The sequence below is a fragment of the Megachile rotundata genome, chromosome 7 (genome assembly GCF_050947335.1).
Source record: "Megachile rotundata isolate GNS110a chromosome 7, iyMegRotu1, whole genome shotgun sequence".
Classification (NCBI taxonomy): Eukaryota; Metazoa; Arthropoda; class Insecta; order Hymenoptera; family Megachilidae; genus Megachile; species Megachile rotundata.
This window is the reverse complement of record NC_134989.1, coordinates 15438712-15459616: the sequence shown is the minus strand read 5'-3', so window position 1 is coordinate 15459616 and position 20905 is coordinate 15438712. Positions and strand designations below refer to the sequence as shown.

At 43.9% G+C, this 20905-nt stretch overlaps 2 protein-coding genes across 7 annotated transcripts in view; one reads left to right on the top strand and one right to left on the bottom strand.

Moving 5' to 3' along the window:
- LOC100874799 (uncharacterized) overlaps window positions 1-20905 on the top strand; it is a 289482-nt gene that overhangs the window by 139229 nt on the left and 129348 nt on the right. The gene's annotated exons all lie outside the window — the stretch shown is intronic.
- Window positions 1754-2638, bottom strand: LOC100879989 (uncharacterized). The gene is made up of 4 exons (XM_003699422.3): window positions 2468-2638; window positions 2314-2367; window positions 1980-2103; window positions 1754-1913 (listed from the first exon to the last, which is right to left on the bottom strand). The coding sequence occupies exons 1-4, from the start codon at window positions 2621-2623 to the stop codon at window positions 1840-1842; spliced, it is 408 nt and encodes a 135-aa protein (XP_003699470.2). The 5' UTR covers window positions 2624-2638; the 3' UTR covers window positions 1754-1839.

Sequence of the window (20905 nt, the reverse complement as noted above, 5' to 3'; positions counted from 1 at the left end):
GAGAACTTAACTCGTAAAAGGATTTCAATCAAAACGAGTTTCGAATATTAAAGCTTTCGAATGTCAGCAACTTTTAAGTAAACCGCCAGAACATAAATCTTGCGCGTCGTCTCCTCCACATTTCTCCAATAATTAGCTACGCGTACACATTCGAACACGCTACACGTGCGAAACGTGCCGAAGCGTTTTCTGGCAAGCACGAAGGATTAAACGAAGCTTCATTAACGACACACAATGCCACAAGGACGGTCTCGAAACTATTGGCAATTCTCCAGCCGGACGTCCGCGTATAATGCACGAGCGAACGCGAGACATACGGCGCGAGTAATTTAACGAACGGAAGATTTAATCGTACCGATGGACAAAGTGTCCTTTAACGGTCCAGGATATTCGTCTTCCGTGATATCGAACGATCCGAAAGCGAGAACGAAGCGTCGAAGCGATTCTCCGTGTCACCTGCACGCCCGGGGTTACAACGGGTTAGAAACGTTCCCTGTGGACGGCGCGGTGTCGATGGGGTCTCGAAACGATCGATCGACTTCTCCTGAATCATGCGGGTGTCTGGTGCGAACCACGCGGAATATTTCACCGTGACCGGCTCGCTAGGACGAACGAAAGAGCTGCACTCAGGTGGGGGGTAATATACGTCGCCGAGGGCGGTAACTGTCCCCGTATATTATGTCCCGCGTGTCCACGGGGACATACATTCCAGCCGGCTGTATCCACGGTAAACAATGTTCCGGGAGTCGTGCCTAAACGATTCCTCGTGTCTGCAGTTATTTTGGCAATTAATCGCCGGCCCCCGCCGCTGATATATCGCGTTTCTTGTTCTACCCGGGAGTTTTTCCCTTTTGCCTTCGAACCTCTTCGAGGATGACGGCTCTTAACGATCTCAGCGTCGCTAAATTTCGCCGTCTTCTGTGCAAGAAAGTCAGAAAACATTAAGCTTGAATTTAGTATACAAAATTAACTCGATAAGATACTTCATTTATTTTATATGTCACAGAATAAATGTTTCTTCATTAAAATATTATGTGCGAGAACACCAATGGTCCTTGACAATTATTCATTGTACTTCTGACCTCCCTTGCGATCAGGACATAACACACATGGCCTCGTATTTATAAAAATTTTTCATTTTCCAACATTTGTAACCGAGAATAATGTAAATGGTATAATGTAAACAGTGCTAATGAGAAAGTTCGTTCGCAGTCTCAAAGCGGATACGGTAAAGGGAATTTTGCGAACCCCCTCAAGAAATTCCACCCTCGGATACATATTTAAAATTCTAACTAATCCGCGGCGTCGTGGGACGATCAATCTTGCTTCTGAACTCGACCCTTGCTTCCCGTCGACTCGTCTTCCAATAAAACGATACCAGCGATAAAGCTTTCGAAGCCAATTAGGGGCTAATTGATTTTAACTGTAAATCTATGGAGTCACGCTGCCTTCTCCACGAGATTGCGGTTCAGACGGAGCTAAGAATCTCTGCCAAACAGTCACTTGTTCCTGATAAATTTACGATGACTTTCTTACGCTTCGCTTTCTTCCGTTTTCCGCGTTAATGAGACTCGATCGCATCTGTCCCATCTTTCCCTGTCGTGACAGTCTTTCTCACCCTTCTAAAAGTTGTTACCTTTTCAAGATATTTGCAAATCCGATTACTCGTAAAAAGTGTTCCCATCATGCTTCTCAAAAAAGTTTTGAATTCCAAAAATTGTGTGGAGGGTATTATAATGAATAACAAAAAATGTAGCGATGCTGGTGCTTTATTACGAACGGTGCACGGAGTACAGGTTTTACTAGGACCACGACAGAGTTATTTCGTCGGTAGTTGCATTACTGAACGTTGCCAACCAAGTGATTCATCGGGGTGGGTTTTTGCGTGGTAGGGTTCTTTCGGTGTCCCCTGACTGCAAACAAAGCGCGCTTGTAGGAGTATTCCGCGGTCAAAGTGCCAACAAGATTTTAGTACTCACTGCATCCTAGATAGGGAACGCAAACTTTTCCCGCGGCACAGTCGCTGTGTTTTTTGCAGTAGTCACTCGCTGCTCTTTTCCGTCGGCTGTCCGGTAGGTGCAAGGTTACGACGTCCGACTCGTCCTGCCAGGGAAACACAATTTTAAATTTGTCCAGGATTAAATGTTGCCTATCTGATATTTCTGTTTTATTAATGTGCAGCTTCTGTTTTCCTCGCTATTTCCGTGAAGCATCCATTCTTTATATTTTTGTTACACCTCCGAGTGAAACTTTTTGATACCGCATAGAATGATTTACTACAAAAGGATCGAAAGGAAAGCCGCTTTTACTCACTGACTCTCCACTGCTGCGATCCCCTAAGCGGATCACGTGAACCTCTGGTTCGTCCTGCGGACGGAGGACCAAGGACGATTAGAACATGATCACGATTTACCAAGAACGATTGAACTACGCGTCTGTTCGGTAAGACTAGCTCGTATCTCTGTACCTTGTCGTCTTTGATGATGCATCGTGTCGCAGAAACAACGTACACGAAAAGCAGAACAAGCAACAGACGATTCATCCTGGATTTTTGCGTCGACTGATGCCGATTCCTCTCGAACCGCTCCCTTATATGAGACAACAATTGCGACACTAAGTTCATTTTACTCGCAGACCTACATGCATTATCTCCGACACAAATTGGTTACACGAATTAGTTGCAACTTTATGGATATTAACCGCGACTCGAAACAATTTGCGTAAATAGCGTTCGTTTAACGAGGCTTCGCGGGAAATTAGTTACAGCCAGTTTACGGAAGAGGGACGACAGGCGACGTCGTAAACGTTCGCAAAACTGGTCTACGATCATTTTCTCGAGCGATCTTAATCTAAATTGGAAAAAATAGAATGGTCGATAAAAGGCATTGCAGAGTTGTAGCGTCCAGTTATTGCTTTAGCAACGTTTACGAGTTGTCCAACTCGTAAAATCGAGATCATATGCGGCCGTTGTATCATCGTTCATATCGATACAATTTTAGAGGAGGCTCTATTGCCGACTTTACACGGATTTTCCGCTTTAACTGCTATACATATAGACGTCATTTAACCCCTTACACTATTTTGACGTTTGGTGATACACTTCGTGATCAATTTTATTCGAAATATTAATATCTTTCAATTTGAGGTTTAATTGTAATTTGCGTAGTCAATGATGGACATAACATTTCAACTTCCTTCCTCTGTTTTAACATTGTAAATCAGTTAGTTCTGGCTCACGCACCTGACAAATATAGTGAAGGGTAATTTGCATAGTCAATGATGGACATAACATTTCAACTTCCTTCCTCTGTTTTAACATTGTAAATCAGTTAGTTCTGACTGACGCACCTGACAAATATAGTGAAGGGTGAACGATGAAATTCATGTCTTCACACGGATTTTCCGCTTTGACTGCTATATATATAGACATCATTTAACTCCTTACACTATTTTGACGTTTGGTGATACACTTCGTGATCAATTTTACTCGAAATATTAATATCTTTCAATTTGAGGTTTAATTGTAATTTGCGTAGTCAATGATGGACATAACATTTCAACTTCCTTCCTCTGTTTTAACATTGTAAATCAGTTAGTTCTGACTGACGCACCTGACAAATATAGTGAAGGGGTGAACGATGAAATTCATGTCTTATTTATTTCAAGATCGAACCCGTTTCAAAGCATAATTTCCCAATCGCTATGAAAAGGGAGGAGATATCAAAGGCGACCAAAGTGTCAACGGATGGCCGAAAATCGTGGATGGCAAGTAAACGAGATAGAAAACAAAAATAAGCACGCGAGTACGAGAAGCTCGGGAGTCACAGTCACGGTCTAAATATACTCGACTGACGAACGATCTCGCTGAATTCGACGCGTTTTCCTTCCATTTATTTTCAAGCGTGTCCGACGCCTACCAGTTGTATCGCTAAGCGTCGTTTGACCTGTTCCGTGCACCGTTTCCCCGCGACGCCTTCTTTTTTCCTCTCGGGATTAACGCGGCCGGTACTCGCCTGTTTGTCCAACTCTTTCGTCGACCTGACGACGCTTTTAGAATCGCGCTGGAATTGCTTCTAATCGCTCTGCTTACTTTAAATACGCCTCGTGCTTCGAATTCTTTCAACGTAAAAAGACTCGAAACGTGTTTATTAACAAAACTCGATATCGAAGAAAGTCTAAGTCGCCGCGAGCAAATTAACACCGTTCAATTAGTTGGAACGAGGCTACAACGCGTCGCGGATGTCCGGGGAGGAAGATCGCGGCCAGACTCGTCTGTTTGCTAAGCTAATGACCAGTTTCCAGGGAGGTTCGGTAATCAAACGAACAAAGGACCTCCGGTCGCGTCGAGTGTCCATCGTAGGGCCGCTAGTTTCGAGCAGTCTACAACTTCGACGTCTCCTTTCGCGGCTATGCAAACGGCTTCTCTGCTCGACGAATCGACCGCGCTCCTCTCCAAATGGACCGTCAAGTTTCCAATAACGCGAGGCCTTGTCGACGAACGACCACCTCGACGTATCCAGGGTATGCATAATTAATTTCGCGCCGCGAAGACATCGGGCAGTAAAGCGCGACGTAAAAACGGAAACGACGGGGACTTTTATGCGCTCACGAAAAGCCGGTGATATGAAAATTACTGGACGAAATGAAATCGAGGGAATGTGCTGCGTAAAACGAGATCAAGGTGAACGTGACTGTTCGGTAATTTTCTAATGTACGAATTATTTACATCTTAACTTTAGTGATATTCGTGTTTCAAATTATTACGGTGAATTTTAAATTAGTGAACATTGATTGATGCATCCCTCGAATATAACCGTAATCAAGAATCGGCGTTAAAACTCCTAATCCGTGCGCGATGAAATTCGTTGTCAACGGGTCTGGTTCCCGTCCGAATTAATATTTCAATACGTACACGAACTTTATTCGTATCATAATCGAATAACGGGTTACAATTTCGATTCGATCGCCGGGCATAATCCGACTCGGTCCAAAGGGGATTATAAGTTAAAATTTTACAGACCGATTACCGGCGGAAGGTAGCAAATTATTTAATATCGATACCGTACCGCTACGGGGATGAAAATGACGGAACGCCGAGCAAAATGGAAGAAGAGAGGCTATTATTGATATTGATTTGGTTCGTATCGCGCACGATTCGCATCGTGGGAAAAGCGGCTTAATTGGGACGATTATCTGGCCGGTCAAAGAGATAGCGACCACCATTTTCGTGATGCACCTACGTTACGATTAAACAGAGAGTACATAGAGGATATGTTCCAGGCATGTCGTTAACGATGAAATTGTAATGCGGGACCGAAGATTAGCTTGACTTGCTCGATAGGATTCCCTCATGTTTAGGGCGGCATATGTGCCCTCGTGCGTTCCTTCCATTTAACGATATCTGCGCCGGGTGTATTATCAAGGAGGCGGTCGCTGCGGTTTATCCACCGCATTTAAAGAACACCGTAATTGTCCCTAATCAGTATCGCGTTATTAAATCGATTATGGCCGTAACCGGTCGATCGGAATTCGCAGCTTTCACCGGTTCACTTATACCGATAATTGATAACGCCCACTTCTTTCTACGATAAAAACACGTATAGGCGATTATCGAGGATGTTCCTTTTTGGTTAATTAACGAACCGTTACCTCTCACACTGGTTTTAGGTGAGAAACTCGTTTTTGATACGCTGAACATATTACTTCGAACAATTCCAACGTTACATTTTCTACTCAAAGCTTTTCTACTCCTCGAAGCTGGAAATTTATAAATTTGCTCTAATTTCAAAACGTCTGTGGTTCGAGACATCTGTCGTCCTCCTCGAAAACAAAGTATACGTTCGGTGCCATCCCCGTGTCTCTCGTTCACCAGATATAGACTAATTTCGACAAGCGTCCCCCGTGACGTCTCACGGGAGCAATAAAGGGACTCGAACGAAAGCGCTACGCATTGAATTCTGTCCGTTTGTTGGACTGGCCCGCAGAGAGCCGCAAAACTTCTAATTTTCCCACATGGTGCGGCACCTTCCCTTCATTCCAAAGCCGTCAATTTTCGACACTTTAACAGGGGTTTATTTGACGCTTTTTAACTGGTCCCTTCAGTATTATTCAGAGCGAAGCGATTCAGATTTAATCCTGATCTATGATTTTTACGATAGGTGCATCAGTTTGAGGTAACTAATTGTAAATGTTAAAGCAGATAAAGGAAATTGAAACCTTGATTGTGCAAATTATAACCGATATTAAGTTCCAGGCTCATGCTGAAAATATGATTTTTGTTTGTTGTTGTAGCGTCACGAATGTGACGGTATTGAAAGTGAAGGGGTTGAACATACACTACCATAAATAGTGCATGTCTGAGGTTTTTGAATATCATTGAAGATGTAAGACAGTCGACTTGAAAATTTGTAACGAGACATAAACTTGAAAAATCTTCGGCCAAAGTCTTCTAATACACTGCGTTTAATCGCTAAATAGCAGTGTATCGGTTTGTATCGAAAGCTCGCAGAATCGTCATTGTTGCGAATTCCCATAGATCACGTGTACACGTACCACGGGGCAGCGTGGAACACTCGGAGGTACCATAAATATACGCGTGTACCATAGCCATGCGCCGTGGAGAGTTCGTGACTTAATCTGCAAGGGTATCTAGGCCGCGTGTACGGCCCTGTTACGTTGTTCGTGAATTTATGAGCCGATTCTGGTCTCGTGCTTTCAGATCTTTATTCTCCTTTCGTTGTCTCTTTTCCTCCCGCGAATGCTCTTTCAATATCGCGATCCGGTCGCGTAATATCCGCGATGCATCGATTCTCCGTGGCGCATTTGCGTAATTGCGTGCGCCCTTCCATTTTATTCGTCGGTTTTTCGCAAACCGTGCTGTATTCGACAGGCGTTTCTGACTACCGATCCGAAATAAATATACAACGGGATAGCCTGGCAAAGTAATCGCGAGAATGGTTGTAATATCGGAATCCGAGCGCCATTGTAACATTCAAACTGTTCTCTTTGATGCCGCACTCAAAAGATTTTTAATATTAATCACCGAACCACGATTAATCGTGGTTTGGCGAATGGAATAATACGGTTTACCTGACGTGTTTACTAATCGCGTTTGCTGCTATCGGGAAACTTTCGCAGCGAACGAATCTTTGGCTGAAAAACCGATACGTTTGTCGAGGCTTTATCGAACTTTTTCGAAAGTATCGAAAGACATCGGGACACGGCACTCCACTTTGGAAATCTTGCCGATCTCACCGCGTACGAGCCTTTAAGTCGTTGAGATATATCCACGATCGTATAGTTTTCTGGCTTTTCTCGAGCTGCGAAAATCCCCCGATTTTACGGAAACGATTCGTTGCTGGAGAACGTCATTTCGCGAATAGAAATCGATACCCGTGAAATCATTTAAATAAAACAGCTTAAGCGATTTAAAGCAGAGATTTCGTTCGCAAGATTTCAACCCTTATCTCGTAAATATCCGCTAGATAAATACCTCTCTAGAAAAAGAACGAACGGAAGAAGCGAAAATCCTGTGGTCAGCTTCTCGTCCGAAACGCAGACCGTCTGGTTTATCCTCGTCATTTTTTCTTTCGACTCTGTCTCTGCCGAGATAAAGAGAGAGAGATACTGACCTGTAAATTAACGGTGTTCCACGGCTCTTTCTTCCTTAATTGGGCCACGTATTAATCCCCTTCAAGCTTCTGACCACGACGATTTATTCGAGGAGCTCTCTCGGGATGCGAGGGGCTGAACAGAAAGATAAGCGAGACGGAGAAAAGGAGCGGAAGGACGCGCAGGATTACCAGGACTTAACTAAACGGACAGTGTCAGACGAGAGGATATCTCTCTTGACGTTTTATCATGGCACACGTTGCTACCGTGTGCGACGACCGATCGGATTAAGTCGAGTCGCTGGAATTACATATTTGAAACGCTAAATATCATCGCCTAGGGCCCTATTAATACACTCTGCCTACTGCGCCCACAGGAAGCGACGATGTAAACGAAAAAGGATACACTGTCGTTCAGTTTTGGTTGGTTCAAATTTACCCCCTTGAAAATCTGGAATTTGGATGATTAGGGGATGTTGTAAAGTTAGAAAGTATGAAAATATAAGAGTTGGAAATTAGGAGCTGAGATTTGCAGGATTAAAAATTTGACGATTTAGGAAATTCGGAAAATTGAGAACTTAGAAACCATTAAAAGTAGAAGATTTAGAAATTTAGAGCCTGGAAATTTGGATGTTAAAAAATTTGAAGACTTACATTTGGTAATTTGAGAACTTGGAAACCATTAAAAGTATAAGATTTAGAAATTTAGAGCCTGGAAATTTGGATGTTAAGAAATTCGAAGACTTACATTTGGTAATTTGAGAGCACAGAAAATTTGAAAATTAAAAAACCAGAAACGTCAGCAATATTGTGCGAACGTGATATTCGAAGTCTTCGGAATCCGATAATTTAATCAATGAGTAATACAGATGTTTTACAGGTTTCATCGTGTAAAAACGGAGAAAGCTTTTGTAACGAATGACAGTGTCGGATAATTCGAACAATCGACGTCACCAGCCTGGCTTTTGTATATTAATAACTGGTAATTATTAAATAAAACCGAAGAGACGACAGGCGCATTGTTCCCCGCAGCGGAGGTAGGATGGAGTGCAGCGGTTCATGCGGAATCGACAGAGAATATTCAAATATAATTAATGCCTGCGACACCTTGACGTTTTATCCGTTTCCGGTGTCCGCCAGCCATGGTTAATTAATAATAAGCGCTTAATTAAGCGAATGGATGAGCTCTTTCGTTGATTGCGTTGATGATACGAACGCGCATTCACAGGGTGGATTTAAGTGTATATCTTTCGGTCGATCTTTCTGAACATTAATATTTTTTTTGTCGTATTTGAATTTGATACCCCTTAAGTTAACCCCAGTTGTGTCACATACAACTTGTTAATTATTGCTGCAACGTTGAAGTGGTTGTAGAAAGTTAAAATGTTAAACATATGGTTTATTCCGGCTGTAGTGTGCGTCACGAGTGCGTCAGGATATTGTAAGACAAGGGGTCGAATATACTTGGAATTATCGAGTAGATTAATATTCTGAGAGATTAATATATTTTGAGAAAGTAATTTGTACATTGGCAATCTAAATTAAGGCTTCGACGGCTCGATGTTTGAACGCCATTTCTTCGAATGAAATTTGTACAAAGGAATCTAACCCTCGAACTATCGAGAGAGCTAAAAGCGACAAAAACAGTGCCTGTCCGTCGGTAATTAGCTAATGGAAATTCCTGATGGCCAAGGGGTTGAAGAGGGGTAAACCAGGATAGAACAGTAGACATCGGATAATGGCGGGAAATTCAAATGTATCGCTCGAATTATCGAGTCGGTAAGGATACGGAGGTTGAGGGCGAGAGGACCAGACGGCACCCTCGGCTCGTAACTCACCCTTGTTTTTGCCCGATACAACTAGACTTTTACCGCGAATTTCGTCTCCTCGTTCGAGCACTTTCCCTTTTTCTCCTTACTTTTCCCGTTAAAACCTTTTCATCCCTTAAGTGGTGTAGCGCTTTCGAATCGAAACGGAAATAAAAAAAGGAAAGGAAGAGAGGGGTGGTCGAGGGTCGAACATCACGATCGAACATCGTAGACCGGTGAGCTTTTGCATTTCTAATCGTCGACGAGCGAGGGGAGACCCTCGGTAAAATCTCACGCGACCTGCTCGCCCTGTCGAGCTATCGCATATCTATGAGTTTGTTTATTAATTATCGCACGAAGACCGAGGAAGGAAGAGCGAAATTCGATCCTAATCGAGAGATCGGAATCGGCAGCGAGGCACGAAGCCCGAATACGCACGACAACGTCGTTTGTAAAACTCCTATCCTTTTTCTTTATCGCGCTTTCGAGAAACGATGAAAAATCGACGATATCGCGATTTCAGAAACTTCTAGCGATCACCCTCCTAAACTTTTACTCGCGCATCAGAACATTCGGACAGATATTTACGGTCAAAGATTTCAGTAGCGGATTGTCTTCAACATGTAATTGATTACTCCACTGTAAATGAGACAATTGCATCCGAAAAATATACCCACTCACAAGTATAGCAAGAACCCTGTCGAGGTAAAGAAGCAACTTGTTGACGACAAGCGATTTCCATCGTCTTTCATTAATCTTCGACACCCTCAGCAAATCACAGGCTCGCTAATTCCCATAATTCAGTTAGACGTACCCCCTCTCCTACCCCTAGATCCCCATCGGAACTTATTTAGGAAAATTAAGATGGATACTAACCGTGTTTCGCCACTCGATACCAACAGTTTACCCTCGAGTGGCACGCGTTACGTCAGACCCCCGTAAATGACCCACGACCCCCCTTTTCCCAGCTGTCTCGGAAACGCGGAAGCGTTTTATAATTCTCTTACGATTTCTCCCGCCGCGAGATATAACGTCCCGCAAAATTACGACGGATCGTAAAATCTCGCGAAGTCGTAACGTTTCTCGTTCATATTTCAGAAGGGTGGAACGCGCGTAGAGGGTGGATTCGGAGCCACAATAAAAGCGTGACAGTCGAACGCGTAGCCAGGAAGGTGATAAATATTAGTTTAGGAATAATTGAACGATATGTTGCCACGGTGGATTGCACTGTGACAGTGACGCTACAGAGCGAATTGCGACGCGACGAAATGCTGCTGCTGCGTGGAAACGCCGTTAACGGACGCTCGAATGATGCCTCGTTTCGATTGATTTGTTCGGGTATTTCCGAAACTGATGATAACCATAAGTTTCTTAGAGAAAACTGCGAGCAACATAAATTTGACATGAAGGAAATTTCTTGTGAAACAGATAAAAAAACTCCATTTTGGAAAATTTTCTTGTCGTTCCATCGATAATCGATAGAGATGTAGAAGACGTCTTAACGATATTTTAAAAGATATTTATTATAAATACACACAGTACTTATTCATACGTTGTAACGTTGAGGTTATGTTCTTAAAATTACTAACCAAGTTTCACAAATTTAATTTCTATGCTAAAGGAGTAAAATAACTTCATCCAAAAATGAAGTCGTTTCCGTTCCACCCTTGAAAGTACCTCCAGATTAAATTCCGCGTTTTATCACGACTACATAACCTACTCTAAAATAATACGTTCGAAACAGTCTAACCTGATACGTAATTTTATCACTCGAATCTACTTATCCCTGTTTAAAGCCTCGAAGATCGGCGATTGCGGAATGCGAACAAATCCGACACAATCCTAGTTTATTAATTATTTACCGTTCCTTTTCACTTATCGTACGTGGGAGTATCGTGACCACGGCCAGAAGAGAAGCATTTAATTTTCGCCGTGTTTCCGCGATTATCGCGACCGCACGAATCCAGCTCCGACCGAACGAAGTCCAGGTTTTATCATTTACACCCGTAATTAACGCCCGTGCAACAATTAGCCGCGATTAGAGCGAAATCGCGTGGAATATATTACACCGCAGAAATCAGCGGTGGAAGTTCGTGCGGAACACGCCTCTCTTTCTATCTGCAATTTATTGTTATGGACTTTTCATTCTGTGATCTGATTCGTGTAATTGTTTCTCTGACCATTCGTATCTTTCTTGCAGGTAAGTGAGACGTTCCTGAAACCATTCTGACGGCAACGTTCTGGTAAATATTAACAACCTTTTAATGTTTAAATTTCAAATTGCATAGACTGAGTCTGTGAAATATACATGGATGAGTATTTTGGTAACTATTGCCAAAGAAAAGGAGAATAAAACGGAGAAGAAGAATCGGTAGCAGCAAGGGGCTAAGTGGGTAATGTAATGGGTCTCGGTTAACGCGAAAGCGTCCAAAGCTGTGGAGGGTGGCGGCGACGGAATTTTAGCTATTTCCTACGGATTGTCTCAGGGACGTATTTCTCGGAGGGTGACTTTGCCTTCGTCGGAGAATGGACGGCCAAGAACCCACGATTTCCAGTAACCTTATTTGCAATATATTTCGTCTAGGAGGGGGTAGGAAAAACTGCTTCTTAATTCGTGGAGAGGGGTAGCACGGTCAATCTCGTCCCGTGGAATTCCATTGAAAAATTAATGGTCCTTTTAACGTGAGACGCTCTCGCCGTATATCTACACGTATATCACAATCGGGTTTATTTTTATTCCGCTCTCTAGCCGTCACCGAGGGGTACGTTTTTGGCCGATGATAAACCGCGACATTTAATACCGTGATACTAAATGTCGTAACCTTTGTGAAGTTCATAAATCGCGGTATCGTGTGATTGGATTTATCGCAACATATAATGTTTTATCACACGAAATGATTTTTGTCCTCGAGTCTCGTCACGAGCTTCCACGATTTTTATCGTCGCTCGCGTTTAGGATAAGTCACAAAGAATGTATGTCCGTAGGAAAATGCCACAGTGTCACGACATAAAAATGCATGACTTTTACTGTCACGTGAAAGCGTACCCTTACAATGTTTCGTGCTCGACGCATGCACGGTCCTCCGGTTCGCGCGAGGGTTGTAAACGCCCTCTCCTACCCCGTTCTGTCCCTCGTATCGTTCGACGGACGTACGCTCGATAAATTATTTTTTTTTCCTCGTTGCTTTTACGACGCGCACTCGACGAACCCCTCGTTCGTTGTATCGCCGGTCTTTAAATTCGCGTATTTCAGCCGCTCGCCGATCGGCACAATGCTCTCCATTTTCTCTCTCTTCTCGAATAAGTTAACAAGAAATGTTAAGTCCGACTGACTTATGGCGCAAGTTTTCGGCAATTCGAGCCAGCGCCGAAGCAAAGTTTTTGGGGACTCACGGAGCTGGAGATCGGGGCGCGTTAGACCGTTTATGCCTCCTACGCTCCTCGCCCCAGTTTACGGCGGTTTAATTATCGGCTGTAAATCAAGGGAGCCGGTGGTGCGAAGGGCAAGGCGAAGGGACACGTCGATAAATCTCCGCGACTACTTTGCACCGAAATAACCCCGAGTGGCTGCTAGAATGGCGTGAACCCGAGAATTGACTTGTACGCTCTCTTCTTAATTAATTTTTGCTAATGCGACCCCACATTTTCACCTGTCGTATGTGCTCTAAAGGGGATATTATCAAGTCGTTTCACCAAGTCTGCAATCCTAATTTATTGGAAGATTTAGGAGCAAACGTAAAGACCTCGAAACTGAGAATTTCAAGATTTATAAATTGAAAATATTTCTCAAGTTACCTCTCGTATATTGTCAGACTAGTTCCTACGCTTCCATCATGTGGAAGTAGTTTTACAAATTAATTCATGAATAAGTTTCTGATCCTACTACGTAAATCTCCAGCGAGGTGTAAATGCGTCCAAGACTGCAGGTGTTTCTAGCTCGATCATTGAAAAAGGTCGTACCTCACGCGAGTAGAGAGGGTTGTTCATCAAGAAGGTTTATCTATCGAACGGGTGAGTCTTCCGAGTGTCTCGTCGAGGGACCGTTTTCCTCGAGTCAACCGCACCGTAAACGAGGGATTTTCGGCCACTGGATGCCCCATAACGAAGCGCGAGGGAAAAAAAAGATTCTTTCCGAGATTCCGAGGGAAAGATTGTTCTTCGACTTGGAATCGATTTCTCGGCCACTCGCCGGACTTTCGTGCAGCGAAATTCGATCGTCATCGAGAAAGGCTTTCCTGGAGGACTCTTCGGCAGACGGACAGGAAGGGGAGGCTGTGCTAACGAAGCCACTCCCTCGACTCTTCAGTGACCCTTGTTTCACTCCACTTTACGCTGGAAACTGCTCTTCGTCATGGAAATTACTTCCGCGCGTGGTTCTCACGAATGTCCATTTTTTTCTCCAGACTCAGGGATCGTGGAGTAGGCTGCTTCATGATCGAGAATTCTTCCGCGATTCCCGGTTCTATCGATCGATTTCGATGCTGTCTCTAGACTTTGTCAAAGCACGTCGCTTGCAATTTCCCAGCTTAAGATAAGATCGATAAACTACTCTGGACATGACAAGATTATCGGGAATCGACGGATACTGTTCATCCGGGTATATTCTTTGTAACACGTTTTAAAACAAAGCTATTCACGATCTGGATCAGTGATGCTCACGTTCTGGATCGGTGGTGCACAGCAATGTTCTGGCTCAATGATGTTCATACACTATTCGTTTTTTAATAAACGATGTTCTGGATCAGTGATATTCTGTAGGTTTTGTATTTATTCATGCACTGAATTAATGTTATTCGTTCGATCGACACGATTGCAATCAATATCGAACAGTGTTTATTGGCGGTCTCCGATCAGTGTTAGGGATAATCATTTTCGATGTGATCGTAATTGCAGTAAACTTGGAAAGCGACTTTGGTCGATCAATTCCGTAGATCGTTCATAAAAAGAAAAGCGAAGAAGAAGGGAAAAACGAGCCGCGAACGCGGCTAATCCCGCGGGATAAGGCCTCTCCCCATTGCATTAACATAGTACCCGGGATGATCCCGCCTCGTTTGCAGGATACTCTGAAGAACGAGCTGATAAGGACCGACCGATCTCGGTGCCAAGGGCTGCGGACCGTAGCTCGACGCCAAAGAGGAGGGTAATTGTATTTGCATAGATTCGAGATCGGCTTTGCTTCGCGGATTAACGCGCCGATTTCGCTGCAGTCAGTGATTAACAATAGTTACGCGACGGTGAATTACGCTCGGCCGTAAGATTTACAGGAGATCGGTAAGAGACTGGTCAGCGGAGAAAGCTAAACAGAGAGAAGCGAGACGGAGAAATCGTTGAAAGTTGCACGGGTTCCGTGGTCGAGGGACGTTATGAATAACCGGAGGTAGTATCCTACACAATTTAGCAACGATTCAGCGTTTCTGCAACATAAGTAGGCAGTCGAGAAGTGCCCTCTTTTTCCATGGAATCAGCATCGTGCCTCTGCTAGCTTCGAAGGGATTTTCCGTGTCGGAGGAAGAGGGACTCTTCCCTTCTTTTCTTTTTTTTTATCTTTCTCCCGGTATCCAAGTGTGTCGAGCGAGAACTCAAGGAGGTACTTTCGCGAGCAGGGATTCGGCAAGTTTATAAAATAGCGAGGGGCGCACAGTTCGCGAAACAGGGAAAGACTTCACGACCCTTAATCTGTCCTGGATCTCCGAGTTTCGTGCGCTGTCATTTTCTACTGGCACCCCATTGTCTTTAGGCTTATCTCCTCCGCAGATCGTCGACGACCCAACGTTCCCACCCGACTATAAAAATTCCTGGACTCGATTTTGACAACGAGGCGATTCCTTCGCCCTTCGCGAAGCACCATCGAAATTCGGTTATGCAAATTACTCCGAACTTGGGTCAAAGGGTTATGGAATGAGTTGGGAACGAAAAATATCGGTCGGACTCGATCGAGAATCCATACCCAAATTTCTAAGCTCTTAAATTCCTAAAGTTCGGAATTCTCAAAGTACCAAGTTACCAAGGTTCCAAAGTTCTCAAACTGTCGAATTGCCAAGATTCCGAATTCTCAAAGTACCAAGTTGCCAAGGTTCCAAAGTTCTCAAACTGTCGAATTGCCAAGATTCCGAATTCTCAAAGTACCAAGTTGCCAAGGTTCCAAAGTTCTCAAACTGTCGAATTGCCAAGATTCCGAATTCTCAAAGTGCCGAACCCTCAGTTTCCGAAATTCTCAAACTCCTAAATCTCCAAGTCCTCACCTCACATTCCCAACTCTCCAAATTCCCACCTCGCAAATCCATAAATCCCGAAATTCTCAGTCACCCAAAGTCCCAAATTATTCATCGAACCGCGCCCAACCCGACGCAAGCTATTCACACAAAATTGCTATTCATTTTACATTCGATAACAGTCCGTTTGCGGTGGAAAAGGGTTCACCAGGTGCCTCCAGAAGTTCATAAATCCTCCATATAACATCGAGTCCAATTCAACCGACCGAGTTAATCTGTCCCGCAGGACAACCAGCAACGAGAAGCTACATCCAACGGTCTGTCAGGCTCTCTCGGGTCTCTGTTTCCTGTTTAAAGTGGCCACTAAAAGCCCCGTATTGGCTTTCCGCGAACGCAGGATGTTTTCGCAAAGCTCTGACCCCGTGCGCCAAAAATAATCGCTTCTCTTCTGCGGACAGTGGCGGCGAACTTTCTACTCGTAAAAAGGAAGTTGCGAGCGTTGGTACTCTTCTTATCAGCTTCGTTCTAGCCAGGTTATGGCTGGCCGGAGATAACGTGACAAGAGTAAAGCGCACCGCGGGCTCTTTCATGGATCTTGTTCTCTAGACAGCCACACGTCGTTTGAGATTTCCATCGATGAAAATCTTCTTTATTGCAGCTTCCGTTGCAGCTCGTTCGCGCTGAGGGTAGCTCTATTCATTTGTATATTTACTCGTGAAGGATGGGGTTTCGGGATGTAGAGTTACTTGTTGCATAGAGCTACAGTAATAGAACGTCATTCTCGCTCAAAAGTTTCAGAGATTTCATGAATTCTGGTTTGTCAGAATTTTACGCGTTATTACATTTCAATTTTGTTCTGCAGTAGTTAAGGGGTTGTTTTCTTTTAATTTTGAGAAGACAGTATTAATTACCATATTCGTGTTCGGCATGTATATATTTAGGAGTAGTGTAAACAAAATGGAGTTTCGGAACGTGGTTTCCCCCTGAAGAGTTCGGTGCAAGTAGAGGGCGATTTAAAATAACGACGCGAACCACCGGGGGCCAGTAGTCCTCAGAGGAAGATTTTTACGAGCGACAAATGTTTTCGGGCCAGACGGTGTTAAAACTCTTTTCATTTGTTCCGCTAGGACAAAAAAAGATACGGTGGCGTTTCGTGGACGTAGGGGGTGGTTGTTTGAAGCGGGTAGCACAAATATTTACAGACTCGCTTCTTCGCTTCGATCTTCTTTTTTTTTGTTTTCGAGCTTCTACTTTTTCGAGCTGAACTCGAAGGAAATCCGGGATCGGGATGGGGTTGTGAAATAGTTTAGTCGCGCCGATACTCCAGGCATTTACGCGTTGTGTATATTTGCACGGTTAGTTGGGTGTATTCGTTGTTGGGCAAACGGAAAACTTATTCGAGAGCGAAGCGGACCGTGTTTCGAGGCAACATCGCGAAAGTTACTTCCAGCTGAATACCGGTAAGATTCTCGGCGAAAGGGGGGCGACCGTTGAATTATGCACCCTATAATAATGTCGGAGAGTCACGTAGCGGTTCGCTAATATACGACACTGTATCCGCTTTTACGCCGTTCGCGATCAGAGATTGTCAAATCGCGTTAAACCTACCCCTCGATAAAGGTGATCATGTTCAACGAACCTTTCGCGCTCGCTCGTAAACGATGTCATGCACAGTGGCGTAACTAGGACCTGCTTTCTCCCAAAATGTACATTGACCCACTATAAATACATATATCACCATATATCTCTTGTCAAAAATTCACAAATTTACAGATTATAAAACTGACGAATTTCAAAAGCTTCATAATTCTTAAATTTTTAAATTAGCTAAACTTTTATATTTCTAAATTGCTAAATTTCTAGATTCCTACTTTTCTAACTTTCTCAATTCCCTAAGTTTTAAAAGTTCTAGAAAACCCAGTGGATATTAACTACCCCCAGATAAAAATCCTAGTTACGCCAATGCTTTCGAATTCCCCCGACGGGATTTAGCGATTCAAGCGACCGGATCGTCTGTCAACGGCGTGAAAAAAATTGATCGTTAACGAGGCCAAGGGGTAGAAGAGTATTAAAACCGGATCGCAGGGAACGAGGTTACGTCGCATGTTCCGATTGTCCTCATCTTTTTCTCCCGAGATAATTGACGGAGAGTCTGTTCTTTGATTCTCCGACACTGTTCTAACGACGGTCCGAGGTTAATTAATAAAGGGATGATTCGAGAGAAACGAAATGAAAATTTCGTATTATCGGATGGAGCTCGATCGTAAGACGAGGATTCGAGCCGATATCGCTTCCGGTCCCTCGGACACAATGGCATTTAATTGACCGGAAGGAGGCCACGGCTGCTACGTTTCGGAGAATATTCAGTTAACGGAATATTTGTTCGATTATCTATTTTTCTCCAGTTTCTTTCCTAATTTCTTTCCTTTCACTCGCTTTCTCACACTCTGTAATTTCTGCAGGAATTATCCGTCTTCATTCCTTCTCTGTCGAAGTAAAACGCAACCGTTTCGACTTTTTTCAAATTTGATCAACGACACAATCTCCCATTAATTTCTAACAACTACATGAACAAAATACAATTTCTTATACAGTTTCGAAGTAATCAAGTTGTTACTTCTTCGTGAAAAGACTGAATTTCGTTTCGAATGAAACACATTCTTTTTCACGTATTTAAAATCAAGATTTTATTCCGTCACAATAGGAACATCATATGTTTTGAAGTGTCGCGATTTTCGCGCGGAAATCGTTCGCGGAAAGCAAGTATCGGCAGTCAGTGATTTCGGGAACAACACCGCAGTCGATTTAAACAAAGATCTCGCTTCCAATTTCGGTCCGCCACATTTTAATCACCGGCGATAACTCTTCCGGTTATTCGGTGTAGGTAGAGGTATTTCCTAGTCGTCGGTTCATTCTGATCGTCGTTTATCCGCTTCTCGCTTCCACCCACGTGGTTCTCCTCTACATCTCGACGCCGCAACGCAATCCCATGGAAGGAAGCAATTCAGCATCGAGTTGCCTCGATTGAGGCTGATCCTTCAATATCTCGGCTAGCCATTGTATCGGCCACAGCACGAATGAATAGTTAATTTTTCCACGGCGCCGTGCAAAGTGGGCCAGTGTGTACTATACCCGGTCATTCGCTCTGTGACCGTCTGCGTCGATATTCGATCGCATAACCTGCGAGAAGCGCGCTTTTTATCTCTTCCTTAAATGAGGTCAAGAAATGTATTACACACTTTTTGAAATATTTTTAGGAGTCTCCAATTTTTATTTCCTCCTCTCTCAAAACAATTTTTCATTAAACTGAAATAATCAACCTGTGGCTCTAAGACGCGAAATGTGAAAGAATCGCTGTTTTCTATCAATCGTAAGAAACAAAGTTTGAAAGCAACACCTGTATCGAGATACCTCGCAGCAACAAAAGACGGTTAGCATCCCCTCGTTATTGCCAAGAGAAAGCCTATCATTGTTCGCGCCAGCGAAGTGCTCTTTAGACGCCACGGAACGTGTCCGAGCTTTTCTTCTCGCGTTAATGACCTCGAAATATCCCGTCGCGACGATAAAACAGCGGGTGGAACTCGATTCGACGTATCGATTCGATTTTTACTTATTCGTTATATGGCCCAGTCCATTATTCTTTCCGCTCTTACAGCGTCTGGTCTATTAAAGTCCGGGTAATGCGATAGATTGGTAATATATCCAGCAGGTAACAGCCGTATTCAAGGCCGTACGTGCGAGTTGCGCGGGAATCGAAGGGGTTGAAATTCACGGAGCGCCTTGTACCCGTGCCGTGTATGGAAATTAGACCTTTCATCGAGCATGGCGTGGACGAATCGATCGGTGCATCCCGACGGGCGCTGTGCGTCCCGTAGGACGCCGTAGAATAATGCATAAGGAATTCAAAAACGATTGAGCCAGGAGAAATAAACTATTCGTCGGAATAAGTGAAATATGCTTACATACTGTACGACAAAATAAAAAATATTTGCACAGTACTTTAATGTAATATAAGTAAAATTGAAGTCATATGAAAACTTAATCATTAAAACTTAATGATATTTTCCCGAAAAGGTTCGATTACACGAATAATCCGTAAGCACAAACGATTCGATAAAGAAACGTCTCCCGACGTTCGAGAATTAAGAAGCGACCTCGCGAAACTTTCGCCCCAACCTAATAACTTCATCCCCCCTGTTTGGCCGCGAAGAGTTCAAGTTAAATTGAACACCGAACGTTGCCGAGGACAGAAGGATCCGTCTCTAATTACCCGGGTGTTATTTTTTCGAAGAAGTTGATGTTGATCGAAAGGAACGTTTCCATTGGCGCCATTTGTCTCGGAACGAGGCGTCGCGACGGGAAGAAGAGCAAGCCCTGCGGCGCGGTTGGCGAACAGTCGTCCCACGGGAGAAGAGCACCGTGTTACTCGATTCGTTGGGGACGTGCGAGAGATTTGTGTATTTTGACGAGTTTCGAAGCCGGATGTCTCCACTCCGAAGGTTCGAGCCCGCGACCAGCTGTCCCTCCTCTTCGCTTTCGGCTCCCTCTCGCGATCCTCTTTCCCTCTTCCTCTTCCAGCTTCTGTCCAGGACGCGTCGTTATAAATGCAAATAACCGCGCGCGGGTATATACTCTTTTTTTTTTTTACGCTTCACGGCTCTTTCTCCGGATGATGGGAGGTAAGCTCGAGCTGCGGGCTAATTAGTAAGAGAGATTAAGGGGAAATTTATTTGGTCGCAATCTCCCTTGCGCCCTGCTACACGGGGTTACCCTCCAAAATTCCGATATCATTCTGCCCTTCATTTTCGCATCGGGATTCGGATTTTCTCGGACACTGGCTACGCCTCTGGGATCCACAAAATCATAGATATCAGTCACAGATTTAATTCGTAACATAGGTCACGTTCGGATGAAGATGTTATAGATTCGTTATTAACACTGGATTCATAGAACTCTTGTCTAAAACTGTAGAACTCTACAGGTAAACTCTGCAGGTCTCTGTACAATTCATGTGCAAAGTCACATTTCCTTTTTATCATATGAGCACAGTACACCTGAATAACTTCAGATTGCCAATTTGTCCCAAATTCTGACATAATTGTACCGGGTTTTAACTTCAAGATCTTGGAATTTAGGAACCTTGGAGCCTTGAGAAGGTTTTTGGGGATCCTTGTAGGACCCCGGACCGGTGTATCCGATCGTCGAAAAGCGTGGCGAACCTTGGAGGTGGCGCGTGCGCGAGCAATGGGTCTCAGCCGGCCGACGGCGTGGCGTC